This window comes from Canis lupus, chromosome 1 (genome assembly GCF_048164855.1).
Source record: "Canis lupus baileyi chromosome 1, mCanLup2.hap1, whole genome shotgun sequence".
Taxonomy (NCBI): Eukaryota; Metazoa; Chordata; class Mammalia; order Carnivora; family Canidae; genus Canis; species Canis lupus.
In genome coordinates, this window is record NC_132838.1 from 48,578,025 (window position 1) to 48,604,847 (window position 26,823).

General features: G+C 40.7%; 2 protein-coding genes and 1 pseudogene across 18 annotated transcripts in view; 2 read left to right on the forward strand and 1 right to left on the reverse strand.

Annotated features, from left to right (window-relative positions):
- SERAC1 (serine active site containing 1) overlaps positions 1-583 on the reverse strand; it is a 72,008-nt gene extending 71,425 nt beyond the window's left edge. For 8 of the 15 annotated variants that reach the window (XM_072829160.1, XM_072829205.1, XM_072829114.1 and 5 more), the window contains exon 1: positions 447-580. The gene's annotated coding sequence lies outside the window, so the exon portion shown is untranslated. Of the gene's footprint in view, positions 1-446 lie in introns of all 15 variants that reach the window. The other 7 variants (XM_072829187.1, XM_072829230.1, XM_072829143.1 and 4 more) reach the window with 2 other exon arrangements.
- On the forward strand, positions 583-13,016 carry GTF2H5 (general transcription factor IIH subunit 5). 3 transcript variants are annotated; one of them, XM_072829288.1, is made up of 3 exons: positions 583-728; positions 1,564-1,638; positions 12,562-13,016. In XM_072829288.1, exons 2-3 carry the CDS (start codon positions 1,604-1,606, stop codon positions 12,740-12,742), a joined length of 216 nt encoding a protein of 71 aa, XP_072685389.1. In that variant the 5' UTR covers positions 583-728; positions 1,564-1,603; the 3' UTR covers positions 12,743-13,016. The 3 variants fall into 3 exon arrangements, with proteins under 3 accessions (XP_072685389.1, XP_072685379.1, XP_072685394.1); XM_072829278.1 differs by having other exon boundaries at positions 709-967; XM_072829293.1 differs by lacking the exon at positions 583-728 and adding an exon at positions 817-1,035.
- A 1,277-nt stretch (positions 13,017-14,293) lies between these two features.
- LOC140635127 (large ribosomal subunit protein uL4 pseudogene) lies at positions 14,294-21,541 on the forward strand (annotated as a pseudogene).
- Positions 21,542-26,823: the final 5,282 nt, after the last annotated feature.

Genomic DNA, 26,823 nt, shown 5'->3' on the forward strand with positions numbered 1-26,823 from the left:
CCTATTAGACTACACATCAAAATCTGAGGAAAGGACTAATTTTGGAACCCTCTGGGGTCTTAACGTGACCGTTCGCGGCTTAAAAACCCGTCAGCACCCGATCTATGCATCCTTTCGGGTCGGAGCTGCACGCCGTGGTCGGGCAGGCTCCCCTCTGAATGAGACTGCTGCCTGCTCCTTATCACCTTTCCGCGACCGGGCAGTCGGGGCTCACGGCCCCGCAGGTGATTTCCGGGCCTCACACAGAAACCAGAGCTGGGCAGCGGCCGAGGAGGAGCCGGGCGGCCGGCGCTCCGAGAGGCCCTCCGCCCGGCGGCAGGTGGCGAGCCGCTCGGGTCAGCGGGGCCGCCGGGGGCCGCGCCCCCGCGCCGCCCTCCTCGCTCCCCGCCGGGCCCGCCTCGCCCACGCCCTCGCCCGCCCCCGCGAGCCCGGACTCCGCTTCCTACCTGCCGGCACGCGGCCTCGGCCAGCCCTCGGCGGCTCACCGCCGCGCCAGTCGGCAGGGAGCCCACCCTCCGCCGCCGCTCCAGCCTGAGCCCCCGGGCTGGCGACCGACGGCACGTGATCCCGCCCCCGTCGCGTCGCGCCCCGCCCCCTCGGCCCGACTGGCGCCCCGCCTCCCGCCGGCGCGCCCCGCCCACAAGCGCGTCGCTGGCCGATGACGTAGCCGGCGCAGGGACTCCTGACGGGGCCGACGTGCTGCAGCTTCGGCGGGGAGAGAGAGCGGGGTATGTGGTGTCGGCTCTCCCCGCGAGCGGGGAAGTGGGGTGCGGGGGAAGCCGAGGGCTCCGGAGGAAAGTGGGGAGGGGAGGAGGAGACCCGGGGGCCTCCTGCGGGTGCTGGGGTGCAGGGCGGCATCCCGCACCGTCTCGGGGCCCTTCCTGCGGAGGCCGCGGGCCGTCCCGCAGTGCTTCGCGCATCTCCTTACTGGAGGCCCGGGCTCGGGCCGGGTGTGGAAGTTCAAGGGGTAAGCTGCGCCCGCTGCGAGGGAGATTTTCCTCCTAGGGCATGCCACTGGGGAGCCTGGTTTACGAGGTAAAAAGCACAAGAGCTGGAGACGTGGATTCTCTCTCTCTCTCTTTTTTTTTTTTTTTTTTTAATTTCTTGCCCCGAAGCGATGGCTTGGTCTCTTCGCTCTATCGTATCAGTGAGATGACAGTGTTCGGCCTCGCCATACCTTTCACGGCTGCCATTACGTGACTTCTGCCTCCCGGAATCTTATCTTTTATCATTATCCTGGGTGGGAATGGAAATCTCGTGACTCCTGTTCTAAAGCTGGATTGGGTACGCGGGCGTGGAGATATAGGCTGCTTGCTTTTATTATTTTTAGTATTTTTTTTTTTAATGGGTGGCCTTTGGAGGGAAGATTTCTCCATTGACATCCCGATAGTTTCATTTTCATTTTAAAAATCAGAATATCTATGTTTACCTCATGTTAGCCCGATGTTTTTCACAGACTTAAACGTTTAATCTGACATTTAACAACTTTGCCTCCTTTCAGAGGCAAATCTCCAAAGTATAAGGGTGTTTTTTAATTTATTGTCACCTTACCTCTTTTATTAGCCGTTTAAAGGTCAGCTGCACCTTCTAGACTGGGGAAAAGATGGTCAACGTCTTGAAAGGAGTGCTGATAGAATGGTTAGTAGTTTTTGATACTTAATGCAATTTAAATCTCCATATTGAATCTTGATGTATGTGTACCTCATCTAAAATCCATATTTTTGTTTCAAGACCTAAATAAATCCAGTCTTTTAGCTTTCTTAACTTTATTTTTCTTATGTAGTATGTGGGAGAGATTTTGTTGCTACCTTTTTTCCTGGTACCAGATTTCAAGGTCTCAGTCCAGTTAATATAATTGACGCATTTCCAACACGTGTTGGTCCAGAGCAGTGTATTTTTTAGATCAGTGCTCTTTAGGGGAGCAGCCCTGGTATTGTCCTCCAATCAGTGACTTAAAATTTAGAGTCTGCCTATGTCTTCATCATCACAACCTAGTCTTGAAAGAGTAAGCAAATCAAGAGCTAATGGAAGGTTTACACTAGGCACACATTTAATGGAAGCTAGAAACCTTAATGGGCAGCATTGAATTTCTCAAAGCAAGCTATGTAGGACTTTGTGTTAGACAGTCTGAAAACCTGAGCTATTGGACCAGTCCTTGCTCAGTCTCTACTTCTTGTTGATAGCAGGGCTGCGGGAGGAGCAAAACCAAACTGTAGGATACTTCTGGCATTTAGAGCAGCATTGTCCTGTGGGGTATCTGGGTGGCTCAGTGGTTGAGTGTCTGCCTTCAGCTCACGTCGTGATCCCTGGGTCCTGAGATCGAGTCCCACATCAGGTTCCCCACGGGGAGCCTACTTCTCTCCCTCTACCTCTCTGTGTCTGTCATGAATAAATAAATAAAGTCTTTAAAAAAAAAAATAGAACAGGGACGACTGGGTGGCTCTATGGTTGAGCGTCTGCCTTCAACTCAGAGCATGATCCCAGGATCCTGGATCAAGTCCCACATCAGGCTCCTGCAGGGAGCCTGCTTCTCCCTCTGCCTATGTCCGTCTCTCATGAATAAATAAAATCTTTAAAGAAAAAAATAGAATAGCATTGTCCTATAGAAATATAATGTAAGCCACATATGTAGGCTTAAGTCTTCTAGTAGCCACATTAAGACTTAATTGAAGCACCTGATATTAATGTTTTATTTAACCCAGTGTGTCCAAGATATTTCAACATGTTCTAAATCTTCAAAGTTTGTACTAAGATTTCAAAATTCTGCTAAGTTTTTTTTCATACCACAGCTTCAAAATCCAGTGTGGAGTTCACTTTTACAGCCCATCCCACAGGCCGGCCACATTTCAAGTGCCCAGTAGTGAGCAGTGCAGATTTAATGTTTGGATAGAGACACAACAAAGACAAGAAAAGAGCCAGTGATATAGGAGGGAAGCTAAGAGGGAAGGTTTCGTGAAGGTAAGTGGGCCATGTCCAGTGATGATGAGAAGTGGAATAGGATGAAAAACTGGAAGTCAATGATTTCCTTCCTTCCTTTGAAGAGCTGTTCAGCTATGAGAGCTGTTTTAGTGGAGAGGCAGGATAAACAGATTGGAGTACTTTGGAAAGGGAAAAGAAGGTGAGGAAGTGGAGACTCTTTGGAGAAGTTTTGTTGTAATAATTGAGCAATGGAGTGGAGAAATTGGTTGATAACTGAGGAAGGATGTAATAAGGGTCTCTGATTCTTGTTATTTTGGTTTTAGTGTGAGAGACTAGAATGTATGTTGATAAGACTAAACTGCTTAGAGGTAAACATTTGGGAAAGTGAGGGGACAGGATCCGGATCCCACCCATTAAGTTCGAAACACATGTGCTGTTTTCTTTTGAAAAACTTGTAGGCTAATTTTTTATTTTATTTTTCCTAAAACTTTGTTGTAACTAATAGAAACGTTTTCCTCACTGGTCTTTGAATGCTTTTTTGGTTTTGTTTTGTTTTTAAGATTTTATTTATTTATGAGAGACAGACAGAAAGGCAGAGACACAGGCAGAGGGAGAAGCAGGCTCCATGCAGGGAGCCCGATACAGGACTCGATCCTGGGACCCTGGAATCACACCCTGGGCCAAAGACAGGCACTAAACCGCTGAGCCACCCAGGCGTCCCCATTTTGTTTTGTTTTGTTTTAAAGATTTTTATTTATTTTGTTCTGTTTTTTAAACACAAAGGATACATAATGTCAGCTATCAGTTTTCCCCCTTTTGTTTCTTCTGACTCTTTGATCTTCACCTCTGGATTTAATAAATCTCTCTTGTAACAAGATTTTTGTATTTTAGTTTTTGTTGACGTTACATTTCATTTATCTAGACTCTATTGGGAGGAGGGGCATATTTGGTAAAGATCTGAATTCGCTTTTATTGGTTGAACAATTGTTTCACACCATTTATTCCCTTCTCTAATGATAGATGATACCTCTTTTATCTTTGCTTCACTCTCCTTCTACTTTGATTAATCCTGTCCCATATGCATTCTTTGTCATTGTTGCCTATTCAAGAATAAACTTAGAATAATTTAGTCTGTCTGAATCCTTTTGGCATGATGATTGGGATTGTGTTAAGTCTGTAATTTGAAAAATTATCGTGGGTGGACTGCATTTTAAAGAGCGGAACTGTAGGAGACTCATTAAAATCTCAGCGGTAGGCTTTCAGTGTAGCCTTGAGGACAGAGTACAGATTTGTAAGAGGAGCTGAGGTGTTAGTTTCTTGATTTGCTGAGCTGCCTGCCTGGTTTGCTATCATGTAATCAAACCTCTGAATTCTACCTGGGTTCTAACGGCCCACTATCACTTTGCTTTTCTATGTAATCCCCAGACTAGCAGCACCAGTATCATCTGGAACTTGTTAGAAATGTAAATTTTCAGACTTCACCCTAAATCTCCTAATTAGAATTGTGTATGCGAAGGAACTTATTAAGAAACATTTTAAGTTTGAGAAGCACTTAATTGGCTTAAGTGTGATCATCAGTTTTCCTCTGGAGAATTGTTTTGCACTAGAACCACTAAAATTTTATTTTGCAGATGTACACTATCCTTGTGAAACTTTAATTTTTTCCTTCAAGGTGAATTCTAAAGTGTAGCCTGCACAATTTTTCAAAAGGATAACTGTCTTCCCAAAGATTAAATCTTCCAAAAAGAGTTGAGCCCTAAGAAATAACAGATTCATGAAGGACATGGTCAGGGCTGTTGGGTACTCCACAATCAGATGTACATGTTGGGGTGGTAATTGGAAAAGTCCTTCAGCTTCCTTCATGTCTGTATTTGATGCCAAAGAGAAGATTCCTTAGTAATATAGTATCTGTTTATTCATAATCCCCATAGATTATGTGGAGCGAGCCTTTAGGTGTACTGGAGTATGAATTTGACACGTCTGGAGTTTATAGGCAAAACACTCAATCTCCTAAAACTACGTCCATTATTCCAGTGATTCTTTCCAAATTCCAGCCTTTTTACCATCGAAGGTCATCTATAATAGCATAGATAGTGCTGTTCCACTTACTCTGTTCAGGCAGCCAGCAAAATACTGCTCAGGTGTGTATGGCCTCATTCAAGAGGGGAGTCTTAATTTGACACCTGCCTTAGAATGCCTTCACCTATTGCCATATTTAAATTTCGTGTCTGTCCATTCCTTTTAACTGGTTAGGAGTCTATAAGAAAGAAGCAAATCATATTAATGGCCATTAAGGCCCAACTATTGGTGAATTGGAAAAAAGGTACTGGGATAGGAGAGGATGCTTTCCTCAAAGGCTTATTTTATCAAATACCAAAATCTAAAGCTAAATTGAAGTTCTTTTGTTTATAAATTTGTGTTTTTATATCAAAATGAGATTGGTGAAAACTTCCTCTTTGTTGGGATCCACCACTATCAACTGCCAGCCTCACACTAAGCCTTTTCCCGAATTTAGCCAAGCGCAGCAATATCAAAGCAAGTAGCATATCCCAACAAATCGCAGGTGCTAGAGCAGACCCCAGGTGTGACAGTTATTACACCTGGTTTGGCAAGTGCTTCCATAAGGAAGATTTGTTGCAGAGGTGCAAATTCCAACTAGTTTACAGCATAATAGCAAAGAATCTGGAGAAATAGGTGGTATTAGACCAGCTTACCCTTTTAGGCTTGGCATCTAAACCTGTATTGTATATGAGAAGCAAATAACTAAGGCAAAACCAGTCTTAATCATTATTCTGTTCTTTCACAGCATTTATATTATCTCTTGTGAGCCTCTGCTTCTCAGAAGGGCCATATTCACTGAAGTTTCCTGGCTACTCAGAACAGTGCCTAAAATATATACCGGAGATATTTAGTAAATATTTGTTTACTAGATGAATTTTGTCAACAGAATTGAGTCAAGGAATGTAATCTCAGTCTAAATCCTATGTTACTAATGTTCCTTTTAGAGCTTCTCTTGTTACCACAGTGATAATAGTGGATATAAGAGTAGATTCTGATAACTTGGATTCAAGTTTCAGTATGAAAACGGTTTGTCCACCAAACTTCCTTTTTGGCTAGTTACATCAAAATAGCTTTTAAATGAAGTGACTATTGGCTTCCAGTCTTAGTTGTTGTTTTTAAGATTTTATTTATTTATTTGGCACAGCACAAGCACGGAGAGTGGCAGGCAGAGGGAGAGGGAGATGCAGACTCCCTGCTGAGCAAAGATCCCAATGATGGCCTCGACTCCAGGACCCTGGGATCATAGCCTGAGCCACCCAGGTGCCCAGTCTTAGTTTTTAAAGAGCGGGCTCTCACCGAGCTATCGATATGAATAATAGAAGTACTGTCTTCAGCAGCTGATCTAGAAAGCAATTTGTAATAGGTTTTTTGAACTTTTATATGGTTTGACACAATAATTCCATTTCTAGAAGTTTATCCTAAAGAAATGACCCTAAGGAAATATCAGAACTGTGGATAAAAATGTAGGAGATTGAGGAGCATCTGGGTGGCTCAGTTGGTTAATCATTTGACTCTTGATATCAGCTCAGGTTGTCATCTCAGGGTTGAGAGATCTAGCCCCGCTTTGTTGGGGTTCCCTGCTCAGCATGGAGTCTGCTTGAGATTCTCTGATTCTCTCTCTCTGTCCCTCCCTGCTGCATGTGCTAGCATGCATGTACACTCTCTCAAATCTTAAATAAATGTTGGTAATTGAATGTGTTAATAAAGTATAGAAGCTGGAGCTAGAGGCTATAATGCTAAGCAAAATAATTCAGTCAGAGAAAAATAAATACTGTATGACTTCATTCGTGAAATTTAAGAAATAAGCAAAGTGGAAAAAAGCAAGATGAATCAGGAAAAAGACCCTTAATTATAGAGAACAAACTGATGGTGATGGAGAGTAGGAAGTACACTTGTGATAAGCACCAGCCATTAAATGGAAATGTTGAATCACTATAATGTTCGTCTGAAACTATTATACTATATGTTAACTGGAATTAAAATAACTTTAAAAGCCAAAAAATAAAGCATTGATTGTGATATTTTATAATCAAATAATGTAGCAATTAAAATACTTGAAAACATTTTAAGTATTATAGGGCAATGATACTGTGTAATACAATATTAAATAAAAAAGGCTGAATGCCTTCCTGAAATGACACTGAGCATTTATTGGATACTATACTAAGCACTTGGTAATATTCGGTTCTCACAACAATCCTATGAGATACAGGTATTATTATCCCAATTTTATAGATACAGAAATTAAGGCACAGAAATTAATTGCTCAGGATTACAAAGCTGCTAAGATGGGATTCTAAACCATAGTATTCTGGCTTCAGAGCCCAAGCTACTAAGCCTGATGTAGACTAACACAAAACTAAGCATAATATTGTATTAAGTTTTTTAAAAAGTATGTATGTATATGCTTAGAATATCATATACACAGGTTAGCAATAACAAATATTTTTGTAACAGCAAATCCTTTAATGGGGATAGAAGTAGGTAATATAGGGATCCCTGGGTGGCGCAGCGGTTTAGCGCCTGCCTTTGGCCCAGGGCGCGATCCTGGAGACCCAGGATCGAATCCCACGTCGGGCTCCCGGTGCATGGAGCCTGCTTCTCCCTCTGCCTATGTCTCTGCCTCTCTCTCTCTCTCTCTCTCTCTCTCTCTGTGACTATCATAAATAAATAAAAATTTAAAAAAAAAAAAAAAAAAGAAGTAGGTAATATACATATTTAAGTTGACTGAGCTGGGGCTTGGGGGTTAGGCTGAGTCTAGTACGTTAGCATCATGTTTTGTTTTGTTTTGTTTTTAACAATAAACCTATGGTAGGTCATATTGGGAACTTGGGACTGTTATTCTGGTTAGCTCAGTGTCCCCTGTGGTGGCCCTTTCTTTCTCTTAAGACCCTACCCATTTCAAATATTTATTGAGCACCTACAGTATGCTGGACCCTATTAAAGGTACCTATATCTCAAGCTGGACAATACCCTTATTCCAAAAACACTTTGGAAAATGCTTATAAGAAGGTAATAAACTTAAAGCCATTTCATGTTCAGTAACAATTTTCTAAAACATTCTGTTCTTAGGACATACAGAATTTGGAGAATTTAAGATTTTTTAGGTAATTGTACCTCTTAGCTAATTATTATCAGGAAGGATATTTACTGTTGACAGAGCCAAGATTATCATTCTGACAGAACGGATAATGCAGGTGACCAGTGAAGTCCATGATCTGTTTTACAGCTAACTACATCATCTTAGTAGAGCCTTTGTGGTATAATAATTTTTTAGAATTATGTTTTACAGGAGTTATACTCAGGTTATGTAGGAAGGAGCTGATTGCTATCTACCCTTCATATCTCCAGGTCAAAGACACGTTTTTCCTACTCATTAGCCCTGATCTCAGAACTTCAAGTATGTCTATGGGTACCTGGTTTTGTTTTTCTTTTCTTGCCAGCAGGTTCTCTTTCCATAGACTCTCTACATGAGGAAGTAGAATAAATAGCCCTGTATTCAGGCAAAATACTCTAGTTCCCTTAATATTTCATAACAAAAGTCTCTTAAATTTTGTCCTTTTGAATCATTACAAATTATATTTCAGATACATGCTAGAGAATTCAGTCTCAAAATGATTTCTGTTTTCTTTCAAAAAATGTCATTGAGGTGATTAATAATGGAAGGAGTAAATTCAGTCTCTCACCGACCACTTACTTTTTAAGTATCTCATTTGTCCATTAGTAGTGTTTCCCCAGATATGGGGAATGCCACTGATGTTCAAGCTGATTTGTAGTAGAACACAAAAGAGAGGGGGAAGACAAAAATTGTTTTTATATGACCAGTTTATTTGAGGAAAAAAAACATGTCTGGATGACTAGTGATTCATACCAGGTTAAGCTTAAAAAGTTGATTTAAAGGCAATTTTTTTTTAAGATTTTATTTATTCATGAGAGACAGAGAGATAGAGAGAGAGAGGCAGAGACACAGGCAGAGGGAGAAGCAGGCTTCATGCGGGGAGCCCAATGCAGGACTTGATCCTGGGACTACAGGACCATGCCCTGGGCTGAAGGCAGGCGCTAAACTGCTGAGCCACCCAGGGATCCCCAAGATTTAAAGGCAATTTAAAGAAAAATAATATGTTGTACAGTTGTTACAAGAGATGGTTAAATTAGCAAGGATAGTAGGCAAATGGCAAAAAATTTAAAAACCCCAACATGCTAATTTAAAGCACATAAGTGAGTCCCCTTGGCACTTAAATCTCAATCCTTATCTTACTATACCTGTTCCCAGTACCTGACACAGTGGATTGCTTCCTCTTCCTGAATGTCCTTTGTTCACTTACCTTCCAGGACTCAGGGTTTTCTTTCTACCTCAGTGGTCACTGCTTTATAATCTACTTTGTTGATTTGTCCTTTTCTTCTTAACCTTTTGATATTGTTGAGACTGGTGCTTGGTCCTTGGTCTCTTCTCTGTAGCTATGTTCACTCCCTTGTCGGGGCTTGAGGACTGATTTTTTCTCTTCAGTCTGGACTTAGCTAATGAAATCCAGAATTGTATATCCACCTTCCTACTCACTTTCTTCACTTGGGTGCCAGTACGCATCTCAACTGTAACATGCCTAAAACCCAACTCTTGATCTTCCCAGCATCCTGTTCTTACTTCCTTTTCATTTGCTCTGACTGAAAATGTTGGGAGTCTCCTTAATTATTCTCTTTCAAGCTGGAGTCTAGTCTCAGCAAATTATGTTGGCTTTGTATTCTTTGTATATCTAGAATCCATTTCACTCTCATCATTTCACTGTTATACCACATAGGTCCAAACTATTATCGTCTCTTACCTGGGTTACTTTAGTCATCTTCTGATCTGTCTCCCTGTTTTTACCCCTGCCTTCAATACCTACAGTCTTCTCTTAACCCTGCAGGCAGTATGATCTTTATATTTAAAATTGAAGTCAATTTATAAGTTAAATCATGTCATTCAGTAAAAACCAAACTTGCTAAAATCACCTCCGAGGCCCTATGTGATCTGATCTAGCCGTAACTAACTTTCTGACCTCATCTCCCACTTCTATGCCCTCTAGTCACCGCCCCCCCCCCCCCACGGCCTTGCCATTCACTCTGCCTAAAATGTTCTTGCCTGAGTCTACCCGCCTTGCTTACTACCTCCTCCTGTTTGTTCAGATGTCACTCACTGCTCAGTAAGGCTTTCCCTGTTCAGACTTACAAGATCCTATCACTCTCACCACTGCCATTTTTCATCCTACTTCCCTGCTGTGTGTGTGTGTGTGTGTGTGTGTGTGTGTGTGTGTACACACTACCAGTAGAATGCAAGCTCTGTAACAGGATTCTGAGTTACTTTGTTCACTGCTGGATACCTAGGACCAGAGTAAGTGCCTAGCATATGACAGGTGCTCAGTAAATATTTATTGAATGAATGAATAAAGCTTTAAGTATCAAATTTACTTCTGAACCAATCAATTCTGTACATTAGAATAGTCATTCTAATACTGCAGCCATAGACTATGACTGAATTTTGCCCAACCTAAGTGGACAAGCATAACCTAAGTGTTCTGAACTTAAGTGTAAGATGACAAACTAAATTTTAAAATGTGTCAGTTCTGATGTGGGCAGGCTTATTTATTTATTCACATCATTTTATAGTGTAGTAAATTGTTTAAAAATCATTGTAATGATAAGTTACTGAAAATAATTAAAATCATCTTTTCAGAAAGACTTGACTTTATTAACAGTTAATATGCCATGAACCATACTCATTTACTGATTGAAATAAATCCTTTACCTTTGTTAGCTTCACTTATACCTAGTTTGTACTTGAAAGAAGTAAAACTTGTTTTTATGTTTTTAGGTAATTACACTGACCTCTTTTGAATTCAGTCATCTTTGTAATGGATGTTGTCATTCCTTAAGAAACCATAAGATTTTATGAAGTTACATTTTCTCTAAGATTTAAAAAAAACTGCAACTTGACATTTTTATATTCATCTTTTGCTAAACACATTATTGTACATTAGGTCTAAAGAGTGTTCTTTGTTGTGATTCAGGGTTTTTACAGCAGAGATATGTTTCTGTAAGGTCTATAAATTTGGGGTTTGTTTGGGTTTTTTTTAGGTTTATGTGCTTATTTGAGAGAGCAAGAGCATGTGCACATTCTCTGGGGGGAGGGGCAGAGGAAAAAGAGAGAATCCTTAAGCAGACTCTACACTGAGCACAAAGCCCAACACGGGGCTTGGTTCCAGGACCCTGAGATCATGACCTGACCTGAAATTAAGAGTTGGACACTTAACCAACTGACCCACCCAGGCATCCCATGTAAATCCTAGAATTTGGATCTCTCTTTTCCTTGTGACTTATTCTATTCATTCCAAACTAAAAATCACAAATAAATAGAATTTGTATCTGTTCTTTGAGCTCAGTATCCTGAAGAAGATTTTGGTAGGATTTCCTTTAAAGATTCTGAGTGAGGGGATCCTTGGGTGGCTCAGTGGTTTAGCACCTGCCTTCGGCCCAAGGCATGATCCTGGAGTCCCGGGATTGAGTCCTGCATCAGGCTCTCTGCATGGAGCCTGCTTCTCCCTCTACCTGTGTCTCTGCCTCTCTCTCTCTCTCTCTCTCTCTCTCTCATGAATAAATATTTTTTTTAAAAAAAGATTCTAAGTGAGTTCAAATTTAGGAAGTTCAGAATTTTAAGGAAGGAAGAAAAACTGAGAACCTACTGCAAGCCAAACACCGTCTTTGGAATTACTCTCTTTTAATTTAAAGGAGAATAACTTAATTATTCTCTTTTAATTAATAAACTGTTAATAACAGTTCTGTTATGTGGGCTCATTTTGAGGCTTTAGAGATTAAGTACATAGTAAGGTCACACAAGTGATAAAGCTGGGATTGAATTCAGATCTGACTTTTGCAGGATCCCTGGGTGGCGCAGCGGTTTGACGCCTGCCTTTGGCCCAGGGCGTGATCCTGGAGACCTGGGATTGAATCCCACGTCGGGTTCCCGGTGCATGGAGACTGCTTCTACCTCTGCCTGTGTCTCTGCCTCTCTCTCTCTCTCTCTGTGTGTGTGACTATCATAAATTTAAAAAAAAAAAAAAAAAGATCTGACTTTTGCTGTACACCCTACTTTATCACAGTGACTGCTAAACTGGTTTTGTAAATTAAATTTTTCACTGGCAAGATAGTGAAAAATCTATTGTCTTCTTAAGTGTAATGGTCATGGGCAAGTAAGGAAATTCATTTTTTAAATCCGTTAAGGGAGCTGTGGTTCTAGGCCCTATTAACTACAAACCTCTGAACATTATTTGTTCACTTGTCAGTGACAAATTACTCTTTTAAAATCTTCTCATTGGCCTCTTTCTCTAAAACTTAAAGGAACAGTTCTAAAATGAAGTCATGAAAAAAATAAAAAATAAAATGAAGTTATGTCTACAAATCATTAATGCTTGAGACAGAGGGAATGACGGATTGAGTTAACAGTTTAGAACTTTTTGAGTTATCCTAAAAATTCTGCATGCCCAATTCTAATTGCTTAGGTATAATTTGATAACACAATGTGTCATTATCATGTGTTTGTCTCTGCAGTGACCCTGCCATGAAGCAGTTTCTGCTGTACTTGGATGAATCAAATGCCTTAGGGAAGAAGTTCATCATTCAAGACATTGATGACACTCATGTCTTTGTTATAGCAGAGTTGGTTAATGTCCTCCAGGAGCGAGTAGGTGAATTAATGGACCAAAATGCTTTTTCTCTTACCCAGAAGTGAAAGTACTCAATATTGACCACTTAGGAATTACAAGTAGCAAATGTGAGAGACTGTCACTATTCAGTGTCCTACATGACAGATTAGACTTAGCTGCTTAGTCGCATATTATGGGAAAAACTGTGATGTCATTTGTTCAGAAAAAAGTCCTTGAAATGATTTTCTTGTTGTTTTTTCGGTACATGTACCCTAGAATTTAAAAAAAAAAAAGAAAAAAAACTTTAATGATTGTCTGTAATTTGACTTTTACTATCCTACATTAAAATATAAATATAAATGGTTTTCCTACCTTTTTAATACCAATTTAATGCATTAAGAATTTAATGGAATATGCATTTTTCAGTTTAATCTAGGTGTTTGTTTGCTTGTTCCTGCTAATAATTGTAGAATTTTATAATCTGGGTGGTGTTCTGTTCTAATTAGAAACTTCACATCAATTATTTAGGTAAGTATACCAAGGTGGGACCTTTGGTAATATTTATGTCTTTATAAATAATATCTGGATACTGGCCAGCTTTATTGATGAAGAAGGAAGGTAGGAAAGAGAACCATGGAACATTAATGTAAGCTACACTTTGCATTTCCCTAAAAATACAGTTTTAAAAGTACAGAGGGCTTGGGCTGCCTGGGCAGCTCATTTAAGCGTCCGACTCTTGTCTCAGGATCATGAGTTCAAGCCCCTTATTGGGCTCCACACTGGGCATGGAGCCTACTTAAAAAAAAAAAAAAAAAAAAAAAGTGTGGAAGAAATAACCAAATGGGAAAGGGACATGGTGCCTTGCAAGCTTTAGCTTTTCCTTGTTCAAACTTTTTTAGTCACATTTTCCTTTCCCATCAGGGCAAGTGTTTTTTTTTTAAAAAAAAAAAATCAGTTTTAAAGAAAGGGAAGAAGGAGTAGATAGAAATAAATTGAGTCTTATGGGAAGTGGCATGATTAGGATAAGATCTATTGCATATGGTTTTATGATTGATTGGAGGCAGAAATAATAACTCCAATAGGAGCTTTGCTTCCCTTCCTGAAGATAGTGTTAACTAGGATAGGTTCCCAGGGATGAGATTTTCTTCTAAGAAAGAAGAGGACTTCTGTGATGCTATGTGGAATTCTATCAAACCCAGTTTTTTTCCCCTCCCATGGTGTACTTACTCAAAGCCCCTGTGTACCATTTTCACTCACTCAAGCTGGACATTTCCACTGCTTGGTACACTAGGTCCTCCCTTATCTGCAATTTTGCTCTCCACAGTCAGCCAAGGTCTAGAAGCAGATGACTCTCCTCACTGTTGTCAGAAGGTCAATAGTAACCTGATACTATCACAATGCCTACATCATTAATATCGCTTCATCGCATCATGTGGGCATTTTATCATCTCATGAGGATCCTATAAGAGGAAAGAGGGTGGGCAGCCCCGGTGGCTCAGCAGTTTAGTGCCACCTTCAGCCCAGGGCATGATCCTGGAGACCTGGGATCGAGTCCCATGTCAGGCTCCCTGCATGGAGTCTGCTTCTCCCTCTGCCTGTGTCTCTCATGAATAAATAAATAAAATATTAAAAAAAAAAAAAAAAGGAAAGAGGGTAATGACAGTACAATAAAATAATTTGAGAGACCATATTCACATAACCTTTATTACAGTTTATTCTATTAATACTAATAATAATTGTTCTTAATCTCTTACTGTGTCTAATTTATAAATTAAACTTTGTCATAGGCATGTGCATATAGGAAAAAACACAATGTATACAGGGCTCAATACTTCCTGTGGTTTTAAGCATCCACCAGGGATCTTGGAATATAATATAATTCCCCATCTATCATGATTCCCACCAATATAAATCAATTCGCAGAATTTTGATTCTCATTTAACAATGCAAACAATTTTGTTATATTATTGGTAAATTTGGTATTAAAATTTGTTGAGTAGAAAATACATTTCTTTAGAATTTCCAACTGTATTAAAATGTTATTGCATCTCGTATTTCAGGCATATCTAAATCAATTTCAAATAAATCTCCAGTATCTATCATCTTATACCTTTATTAACATGAAACCTTGGGCAGCCAGGGTAGCTAAGCGGTTTAGTGCCACCTTCAGCCCAGGGCGTGATCCTGGAGATCTAGGATCGAGTCCCGAGTCTGGTTCCCTGCGTGGAGCCTGCTTCTCCCTTTGCCTGTGTCTCTGCTTCTCTCTCTCTCTCTCCCCCCCCCCTTCTCTGTCTCTCATGAATAAATAAAATCTTTAAAAAAAAATAACATGAAACCTTAAATTTTTCTTAGAATCCTTGTTTAAAAGGTATGGAGAAAAAAATATTTTACAGTGAATGCGAAGAGTCTTATGTGAAGGAAAATTTTTCATCAACTCTCATTTCTCTCATTTTTTATTTATTTTTTTCCAAAGATTTTATTTATGAGAGAGAGAGAGAGAGAGCATGCACGCAGAAGTGGGGGGAGAGGCAAAGGAAGAGGGAGAGAAAAACCGATTCCTCACTGAGCCTGAGATGATGACCTGAGCTGAAAGGCTGAAAGCTAAACTGACTGAACCACCCAGGTGGCCCTCTCAGCTCTCATTTTTTAAGAAGTCATACTGAAGCAAATGTAAAATATCTCTCTGGACACCGCATTAAGAAAGATGGGACATTGTGACACTAGGAAGCCCACTTGGAGCTGTTTAGTTAATGTGTCCCAACTACCAGAGAATAGGACATAACCGAGTGACATTTTATCTAGACTCTCCTTGGAATCTGATTGACATTATTTGATTTGGCACACTAAGATGTTGAGAACAAGAACTGCAGGCTGTTTGGTAGTGGAGAAATTGACTGCTGTCTTTTAAAAATAAGGTCCTGAATATTGTGTAAAGGTAGTATTAAATTGTTTTAACTCCAAAAAATCGTTTTAATTAATGGAAATTTGGTGACCAATCACAGACAATCCTTGAACTAAAATCGTGATACTCAGTTATAACAACTTCCAACTTCTTTTTTTTTTTTATTTATTTATTCATGAGATGCACAGAGAGGGGCAGAGACAGAGGGACAAGCAGGCTCCCCAAGGGGAGCCTGATGTGGGACTCAATCCCAGGACCCCAGGATCATAGCCTGAGCCAAAGGCAGACATTCAACCACTGAATCACCCAGGCACCCCCAACTTCCAACTTCTTGATTAAGGTGGTTTTTTTGTTTTCATTTTTCTTAAATAACTGTTTCAGGTGAAAAATTCTTAATTCCTTAAACCTTGATTTTCTTATGAAATTTAATGTGATTATTTTAAAATTCCAGGCAGGCATCCTAAGTATGCATCACAGTTAATGTAAAAATGTGTATTGAGGAGTCAGTTTTGGCGGACAGTAGCTGAACGCTTCTGATAATAGGCAACAAAGGCTACTACTCCCCTTTATTGCTGATAGACATAGGTGGGTAATCAAAATTATTAATTGTATTGTTGAACATTAGCTGTAACAAGTGGCTTGACATAACTTTATTATTTTCTGAAAAGTGGTAGTGTATTTAGTTTGTAGTTATACAGTAGACCTCATTTCTAAAGAAACTAAAAATTCTGACATGATTTAAGTAGAATACTGAGTTCATTCTCTTAACATTCTCCTATCTTAACAGATAGGAAGAGGATATATTTTAAAGATGAAAAAATGATGCCGTTTGCAAATGTAGTCAATAAACATTCTCACATGTATGTAGCTCTTCTTCATTTGCAGAGAAGATAGCACTGCAAGATCTATTGGTAAGGTTACTAAGCTTTTTTAAGGACACAGTTCTCACTTAGGAAAGGATTAAGAGACCACCTGCATCCAGATGTCTGCTCCCTGCTTGCTAGCTCTGGGATCTTGGACAGGTCATTAAATTTCTCTAAAAACAGAAATACCTGTCCTCAAAGATGGTTTGGATGATTGTAAGTTAACGTGTAAAGCAGATGGTTCTGAAGTTTAGTTACTTTGAATCTAGAGAAGCACAGTGAAGTGGTGATAGGGGGTACATTTCAGCACCTGCCCACCCCACACGCACTTTTTTTTTTTTTTTTTACATTTCTGTGTAATCAATGCAGTGAGAATGAGCACATGGTGGAGGTGGTAATTCTTAGAAAATGAGCATTGAGTAGACAACATACTGAGGGCCCACTACCTTTACTGACCTTGTAGCTGTCTCTTGAGCAACTTAAACCTTGTTGGGAAATATCCAAATAGTTGATTTTTCCAAGACTACGCAGGGCCCAAGGGTGCAAGAGTCCCTGGTTCTGGGGGTTCCAAACTAGATACTGGCTGTTGACAAAGTCCAAAGGCAGAGAGACAGTGGTGAAACAAGAAAGGAATTAATTTCAGTGAGGCCAACACTGGGAAAGACGGCAGACTGACATCTCAAGGAGTGTCTGTAAAGTGTTGAAAATACTTCTGGGTTCATAGAAGGAGAATGTGGGACAAAGGTCACTGGGTTTGTGCAGGTGAGCGGCACAGGTCAGGTTGATCATTGCCTTGGGGTCTTGCCTCCTGGCAGTCCCTGTTCTTCAGGGGGGCAGTTTCATTTCCCACCACAGGATGCTCTGCTGGCCAGGTCTTTCACCCAAGCTAAGAGATAAGCTGGAAATAAGAATTTAATTAGAAAGTATAGACTGGCCTATAGGAGCCGCCGGGTTGAGAGGAATGTGGCCCTCTCCTCTCCCTGCGATGGCGTGTACTCATCTGTTAATATCTGTGTACTCCGAAAAGAGGGAATCATCTGGCAAAAATGTTAGTTTGCCTGCTGTGTTTAAGGCTCCCATTCAACCCAATATCATGAACTCTGTTCACACCAACTTGTGCCAAAAACAACAGCCAGCCATATGCTGTCAGTAAATTAGCAGGTCATCAAACCAATGCTGAGTCTTGGGGTACTGGCAGAGCTGTGGGTCGAATTCCCAGAGTTCGAGACGGTGGGACTCACCATTCTGGCCAGGGTGCTTTTGGAAATATGTGTCGTGGAGGCTGCATGTTTGCACCAACCAAAACCTGGTGCCATTGGCACTGCCGAGTAAACACAACACAAAAGCGATATGCCATCTGCTCTGGCCTGGCTGCCTCAGCCTTACCAGCACTGGTCATGTCTAAAGGTCATCATATTAAGGAAGTTCCTGAACTTCTATTTGGTGGTTGAAGATAAAGTTGAAGGCTACAAGAAGACCAAGGAGGCTGTTTTGCTTCTTAACTTAAAGCCTGGAATGATATCAAAAAGATCTATGCCTCTCAGTGAATGAGAGCTGGCAAGGGCAAAATGAGAAACCAGCGTCATATCCAGCCCAGGGGACCCTGCATCATCTACAGTGAAGACAGTGGTATCATCAAGGCCTTCAGAAACATCCCTGGAATTACTTTACTTAACGTAAGCAGACTGAGCGTTCTGAAACTTGCTCCTGGTGGGCTTGTGGGACATTTCTGCATTCAGACTGAAAGTGCTTTCCTCAAGTTAGGTGATCCTTATGGTACTTGGCGTAAGGCTGCCTCCCTCAAGAGTAACTACAACCTTCCGATGCATAAGATGCTTAATACAGACCTTAGCAGAATCTTGAAAAGCCCAGAGATCCAAAAGCCCTCCAAGCACCATGCAAGAAGATTCATCGTAGAGTCCTGAAGAAGAATCCACTGAAAAACCTAAGAATCATGTTGAAGCTAAACCCGTATGCAAAGACCATGCGCCAGAACACCATTCTTCACCAGGCCAAGAATCAAACTCCAGATGGATAAGGTGGCAGCAGCCTTAAAAGCCAAATCAGATGAGAAGGGGGTTCCAGGCAAGAAGCCCATGGTAGGGAAGAAAGGAAAGAAGGCTGTTGGTGTGAAAAAGCCGAAGAAATCTTTGGTAGGAAAAAAGGCTGCAGCTACCAAGAAACCAGCAGCTGACAAGAAACCTGCAGAAAAGAAACCCACCACGGAAGAGAAGAAACCTGCTGCCTAAAAATTTATATTTGTTTATTCCATAAAAATCAAATAATTTTAGACAGCTAATTTTTTTTTAAAAGATTTTGTTTATTCATGAGAGACACAGAGAGAGAGAGAGGCAGAGACACAGGCAGAGGGAGAAGCAGGCTCCATACAGGGAGCCCAACACAGGGCTCAATCCCAGGTCTCCAGGATCAGGCCCTGGGCTGAAGGTGGCGCTAAACCGCTGAGCCACCCGGGCTGCCCTGGACAGCTAATTTTAAATAAAGACCTGATCAAAGAAACAAAAACAAAAAAAGTATAGACTGAGGTCAAAGTGGAGATGGTTGGAGTCCTCTTTCCAGACCATTCTTCTCTTTGCCTTCTTGCTTGAAAGATGTTTAGTCTTGTCTAGAATTCCTGGATCATAATCCATTTTCATCAAAACTGGACCGTTTTTCTCATTGACCTCAGACATTTACTGAATCCAGTTTGGATTTTATTCTTCTGAGTGACTTTTTCTACTTTAAACTTGTGGATTTCTCCCAACTCCTTTCTCTTGCTTTCTTTACCCTGTTCTTTTTCTAACTGGCTCTCAATCACTCCCTTTTTTGTTGTTGTTAGTTTGTTCTTCTGTATCGTTTATTTCTTTACAATTTTAAAACTGGACCATGGTGTCTATCCCTGGTTAATTTTGCCTGGCATATGTGAATCTTCTGATCTCAATCAACATGCTTCGTTTATTTTGCTTTGGGGAGGGTTCTTGAATAAATGAATTTCGGTGACAGTTTTCTTGCTTCTGTTTGTTTTCTTTAGAAACAGCTACTCATTAGCTAATTCTTTGTGATTAACGCTTCTATGTTTTGTCATTTCATTGCTTTTTTAGTTCTCTGTTCCAGGAATGCCTTTCAAATTTGTCACTAAACTTGATTTCACTTTAATGAAAAGCTGCTTCCTACTGCTTCCAACTTGGACTTTATCGTGGCTGCTGTGCTTTTGCTCTCTTTAATCTTGTCACAGCCTTTTGTTTAATTGAGGTTATCTTTTTCCCCCGAGCAATACACACTCATTGCGGGTAGGTTGGAAAGGGAAGCAAAGAAAGAAAATATAACTCATCCAAAATCCCGCTACTCAGGAATGCCCCAATTAAAATTTGATGACAGGGCAGCCTGGGTAGCTCAGCAGTTTAGCACCGCCTTCGGCCCAGGGCATGATCCTGGAGACCCAGGATCGAGTCTCACATCAGGCTCCCTGCATGGAGCCTGCTTCTCCCTCTGCCTGTGTCTCTGCCTCTCTCTCTCTCTGTCTCTGTCTCTCATGAATAAATAATTTTTTTTAAAAAAAAATAAAATTTGATGACAATCTTCAACCATTTTCTAAGAGTGTAAGAACAGTCCCCTATCCCAGTGAGATCACACTGCTTTGACACTTTTTCATTTTCATGATCTTTCATGAAAAATATGAAGTAGCATTGAGGAGGACACATGATGTGATGAACACTGGGTATTATATGCAACTGATGAATTATTGAACATTACATTTAAAATTGATGTACTATATATTGGCTAATTGAATTTAAATAAATAAAAATATGAAGTAGCATTTCTGTTTCAGAGGAGTTTTCGAATTTCTCGAGCACATTAGAATTACATGGGAGCATATTAAAAACTTTGGATACCTGTCCTTAGCCCCCCAGTTTTCAGATTTAATTTTTCTGGGATGGGACCCAAACATCACCATTTTTTAAAGGTTTCCCTGATGTTTCTTTTTTTTTTTTTTTTAATTTTTATTTATTTTTGATAGTCACAGAGAGAAAGAGAGAGGCAGAGACACAGAGGGAGAAGCAGGCTCCATGCACCGGGAGCCCGATGTGGGACTCGATCCCGGGTCTCCAGGATCGCGCCCCGGGCCAAAGGCAGGCGCCAAACCACTGCGCCACCCAGGGATCCCTTCCCTGATGTTTCTAACGTACAGAGCTGAGAACCCTTAGCGTGTGTGTGCAATGGAGGCTTTGAGTAGGTTTTGTTTTGGGGTCCTGTTTGGTTTTCAGAAGGCTAATCTACCAGCATAGCTGTTCCCTTATACTGCCAAGGAAATGGCTGAACCTATCCAGCAAGGAAGCAGCTTTTGTTAAAATCGAGTAATTAAATAACTGATTCCCTGGGACGCCTGAGTGGCTCAGTAGTTTAGCGCCTGCCTTTGGCCCAGGGCATGATCCTGGAGTCCCTGGATCGAGTCCCACTTCAAGCTCCCTACATGGAACCTGCTTCTCCCTCTGCCTATGTCTCTGCCTCTCTCTCTCTCTCTCTCTAATGAATAAATAAATAAAATCTAAAAAAAAAAAAAAATTCCCCAAATAGTTGGAGTATCTTACTACTGAGAGTGGTTAGCTATGTTTAGATCCTTTGGTTGAGGAAAGTAATGGTAGCAATAAATTCACTGCAAGATACTTTAGTCTTTTGTTTATTTACTATTTACCATGTAGCAGAATTTTTTTAATGAAATATTAAGCTATGTCAATATATCAATTCTTTTTTTTTTTTTTTAGATTTTATTTATTTATTCATGAGAAACACAGAGAGAGGCAGAGACATAGGCAGAGAAAGAAGCAGACTCCATGCAGGGAGCCCGATGTGGGATTTGATCCTGGATCCCAGGATCACGCCCTGGGCTGAAGGCAGGCACTTAACCTCTGAGCCACCCAGGTGTCCCAATATATCAGTCCTTAAGCAGAGTCTTTCTGAAAGGATGTCTAATGTTCAGTGTTAACTTGTTTACATAATTATAATAGTCACTGCTCTGTCTTCCCAAAACCATCAGAAACACTTGCTCTCACCCAAGGTCTCTGGACATCTGTGATTTTGTTAAATCAAGAGAAATCTAAAAAAAAAAAAAAAAAAAAAAGAAATCTGGGTGCCTGCATGGCTTAGTTGGCTAAGCGTCCAACTCTTGATTTAGGCTCAGGTCGTGATCTTGGAGTGGTGAGATTGAGCCCCATATGAGGCTCTGCATTCTCTGGGGAGTCTGTTTGTCCCTCTGCTCTGTTCCTTGTGCATATGCTCTCTTTCTCTCAAATAATAAAATCTTTTTTAAAAAAGATTTATTTACTTATTTATGATAGAGAGAGGCAGAGACACAGGAGGAGGGAGAAGCAGGCTTCATGCCGGGAGCCTGACGTGGAGGACTCGATCCCGGGACTTCAGGATTGCACCCTGGGCCAAAGGCAGGCACCAAAACGCTGAGACACCCAAGGATCCCCTAATAAAATCTTTTTTTAAAAAAAGTTTAGTTTCTCAGAAAAATAGCAAAGGCAGGACTATGAAAGGTGTAAACAAAATCCATATAGTGTTACAAAGAATTCACAGAAATTTTGATGAACTTCCCATAGGACATGGAATGGAGGAGCTAGTCTTTTGTCTTAAAAACATGAAATCATATGATGTTTGCAGCTATAATTTGCAATTAATGCATCTTGCAAATTTTAGTAGAAGTTCTCTTGTCTAAAAAGCAAATGTTCATTATGTGTTTAAAACATTTAACTAAAAAAAAAACAAAAATCTTAACTGTGGGGGATCCCTGGGTGGCTCAGCGGTTTAGAGCCTGCCTTTGGCCCAGGGCGCAATCCTGGAGTCCCGGGATTGAGTCCCGCATCGGGCTCCCTGCATGGACCCTGCTTCTCCCTCTGCCTGTGTCTCTGCCTCACGCTGTCTATCATGAATGAATAAATAAAATCTTTAAAAAAAAAAAAAAAAAAACTTTAACTGTGGCTATATTGAGTTGATTGGTCTAAAAGCTGCTCTGGAAAATTTCCAGAATAAAATCATTTTTGTCATGATCTGGGCAGATAGGCTAGTGAATGCTGCTTCTGTATTTAGGCTTGTCACACTTCAGGGTGCCATTTCTCCCTCTTGCTAAAATGCAAATTCTCCTTGAGCACATCTGTGCTGGGGCCTGACATTCTGCATTTCTAGCAAGCTCCCAGGTGATGTCAGTGCTGCTGTTCCTGCGGCAGGTCATACTTGAGTACCAAAGTCTTTTACCCAGTCATTGACTGAGAATGGGGGGTACCCTCAGTACTTAGCAAGAGCAAATATGCATTCTTCCTGTTATATTTTGTTTTTTAATCTTGTGGACACTGCTAAGGAATGAATTAGTTTACTGCCCTTAGAAACTGTGTAGGTCCTAAAATACACGCATGTAGTGTGTTATTTTAGCTGTGGTTTTTAATTTCTTATCTTGACTTTTCCTTCCAAATTTCTCATTTCTTTTATCCTTTGTGTGAAAGCATTCAAGCAGACATAAACAGACTAAATCACATAACATCTGTACCACTCAATGTTAAGATCCATATTTGAGTATTTAAAAGAAATAAAAGTCACAGAATTGAAGTCCCATTTGTGTTCTTCCTCGATCACAATCTTTTTTTTTTTTTAAGATTTTATTTATTCATTCATGAGAGAGACAGAGAGATAGGCAGAAATGTAGGCAGAGAAGAGAAGCAGGCTCCCTGGTAGGAAGCTGATGTGGGACCCGATCCCAAATCCCGGGATAATGCCCTGAGCCAAAGGCAGACGCTCAACACTGAGGCACCCAGGCATCCCACAGTCTTCATTTTTTTATAAACATACATCAAATTTTGCCACTATGAAGTAGTCATACTAACATTTTTTTTCCTCCAGTGTCAGAATTTTGGGGCAACTTTGAGAGTTGTCAGACACAGTTATAATAAAGATGGATGAGGCACCATGGATCAGTTAGAAATGTTTTTGACTTCAAGTAACAAAACACCAACTAAGAGTGACTTAAGCAATAAAGAAGTTTAATTGTCCTATATAATAAGCCTGGAGGCAGTTCCAGGGGGTTTCAACCTTCTACTCTGCCATCCTAATGTCGGCTTTTCATTCCTGGCTTATTGCCTCATGGTTGCAAGATGGTGGCCGTTGCCCCAAGGGTTATATATGTTCACAGCAGCCCAAACAGAAAGGAAGGCTCCACTTGTCTGCAGACAAAATAAGGAAAAACTTCCTTCTGGTGTAACTGTTTCTTTTTATAAGGGAGAAAGTTCTTTCCTAGAATCTTCCCACATGTTCTTCCCTAGACCACTGACTGGCAAAGAATGGAATAATTATAACTGGCTTAGATCCATGATTCTCAGCTTTTAAAATCATGGGGATGGGGGAAGAATTCCACATAATTAATATAGATGCTTTCCAGTCCATGTGGAGCTTAATCCCCTATCATGAGTGTGGGCTGCACTTAGTGACTTGCTTCCAGAGAACAGATTTGGGCAGAATTAGAAAGTAACTGGACAGAGAAGCAACCTGTAAGTATTCAGGATTAACATTAGCCAAGTAATCAGGATTAACATCGGACACAAGTCAGGTGGAGAGTATGTACCCCTAAAATGATGTGATAAGAAGGGTACTTCACCTCTGTAGTCTTCTTCCTTAAAAAAAAAAAAAATGAGAAGGTAAGAATAAGAAGTTACAGACGGCAAGACACTAAGGAGACATGAGTAAATGTGAAAATGGGATCTGGAATAGGAGAGGGGTATTAGGTAAAAACTAAGAAAATCTGTGTAAAGTACAATTCAGGTAATAATTACCAAAGCTGTTTTTTCAGTTGTGATAAATGGACCATAATAACATAAGATTGTATGATTTTAACTATGGTGGGGTGGGGATGGGGCTCGGTGAACCAAGACAGGTGACAACATGTCCAAGCTGAGTGACGGCTCACTAAGGCCATCACGATGTCCTGTCTGCTTTTGTATATCCTTGAAGGTTTTCATTAAAGTTTTAAAATGTGAGTATTTTCTTTTAGTGCATAATATGCCTACATATGTTTCAATAAATTATACAGGGTAATGGTTAATAGCATGGATATTGATATCAAGAATTCTGTATTTGAATCTCAGTTTTGACATTTAATAGTTGGTGAGAAAATGAGAAATGTAGGTAATAATATATAAGCACTAAACAGTTTGAAGGTTTCCTCACCAGCTTGGAAACTTACCTCTCAGTTCTAATTAACTGAAGTTAATCTTCAGTTAGATTAAACCAAAATAAAGAGGAATTTATTATGAGGTGTGTCTGATAACAGGATGCAGTTGAGCTTCATGTGTGAGCTAAAATCAAAGATCTGGCCCCTCTCTAAGCACACCTTCCTTCTTCCAGCTGAGGATCAACTTTCTCTGCTTCTCACTCTTGAATTCAAGAGCGAACATGGTGGCCCATATCTGTTAGGTTCATATCTGTCCATTCAAAATTCCTGCCAGACTGATGCTAAGACTTCTTGGTCCAGCGCCTCATTTCCTAGGAAGGAAGGGCCTGTTGGCCCAGCCAGCTGCGGCCAGGAAAACAGTTGCATTGTATAGGTCTAACAGGTAACTACGTGGATGGAGTGGACAGCGCATGGAGGTGTTCACCAAAACCAGCTAATTTACAATCATGAGGTACAATACCTTCACCAAATTCTCTAAAACCATTAGAATACAATAAAATCCAATTAATAACCATGCTTTGGGACGCGTGGGTGGCTCAGCAGTTGAGCATCTGCTTTCAGCTCAGGATGTGATCCCAGGGTCCGGGATGGAGTCCCATATTGGACTCCCTGCGGGGAACCTGCTTCTCCCTCTGCCTGTGTCTCTGTCTCTCTCTCTGTGTCTCTCGTGAATAAATAAATAAAATCTTTTTTTAAAAAAAAATCCATGCTTTTTTCATTCATTCAACAAATATTTATTGCACACCCACTGAATGCCAGATACCATATAACAAACTCAGGATATATAAAACAAGATAGGTTTAGTCCTCATTTAGCAACATGGAGAGCAGAATTCAGTTATTTGCTTGCATGTGCCTGTAACTAAAATACAAACATTCAAAACTCTTCCAAACTTTTGAGAAAGATTGATGTTCTGAGACAGATGTGGTATGTTTATCCTGTGACATACATGTATTCTCTAGCACCTTACAGTGTACTTCCCAAGAGGGCACATACCCTAATTTCAGAGGCATAAGGTCTGGTTATGTAGATAAAAATAAAATGAGAGCCATCCTGTTGCTATGTCTCTCTGCAGATCTTCCTTGGGAGCATTCACTACTTTGTTTTAATCCCATCCTGGGGGCACCTGAGTGGCTCAGTGGTTGAGCGTCTCTGCCTTTGGCTCAGGTTGTGATCCCAGGGTCCTGGGATTGAGTCCCACATCAGCCTGCCTGCAGGGAGCCTGCTTCTCCCTCTGCCTATGTCTCTGCCTCTTTCTATGTGTCTCTCATGAATAAATAAATAAAATCTTTAAAAAAAAAATCCCATTCTGATCAGGCCACCCTCTGACCTGACATTTGGTCACCAGAAGACAGTGGTCAAAGCATAGGATTGTCATGGTTGTTCGTGGTTGTCCTCTTGTTCAGCTCTATTCTAGAACCAGAGACAACATGCTTGGTCATTGTGGGTACATAATGAAAAAGAATAATCTTAAATTGTGAAGATTTCTATGTAAATTTATAAATTTCTAATTTCTGGAGAAAGTAGGTAGTACAGCCTCAAACCTTTTTTTTTTAGAAAGGATTTATTTATTTATTTGAGAGAGAGAAAGAGTGAGGGGGAGGGAGAGGGACATGCGGACTCTACACTGAGTGCAGCATCCCATGCGGGGGTGGATCTCACAACACTGAGTTCCTGACTTGAGCTGAAACCAAGATTCAGATGCTCAACAGACTGAGCCACCCAGGCGTCCCTGCCTCAATTTTTTTTTTATTTAAGATTTTATTTATTTATTCATGAGAGACAGAGAGAGAGAGAGACAGGCAGAGGGAGAAGCAGGTTCCATGGAAGGAGCCCGACGTGAGACTCGATCCCGGGTCTCCAGGATCACACCCTGGGCTGAAGGCAGTGCTAAACTGCCGAGCCACCCAGGCTGCCCATGAAAATATATCACAAAGTGAAAAATACCATTCCATTATCATACCCTGTTTCATTCTTCATATCATAGCTGACATTATTCACCTTTCCTTTTGTGACAGAAGCCCATGGAAGCATTTGGTGCGACCAGCATCTGTGGCAGTGTTCTAGTACAGAACATGCTTAAATTTCATTAAAATGTCAAATATTGGGGATCCCTGGGTGGCGCAGCGGTTTAGCGCTTGCCTTTGGCCCAGGGCGCGATCCTGGAGACCCGGGATCGAATCCCAC

Coding starts and splice junctions, on each gene's coding strand:
- GTF2H5 (XM_072829278.1), top strand. CDS start 731: ATGTGGTGTCGGCTCTCCCCGCGAGCGGGGAAGTGGGGTGCGGGGGAA. Junction 968..1,563: donor CGGGTGTGGAAGTTCAAGGG/GTAAGCTGCGCC, acceptor CTCTTTTATTAG/CCGTTTAAAGGTCAGCTGCA.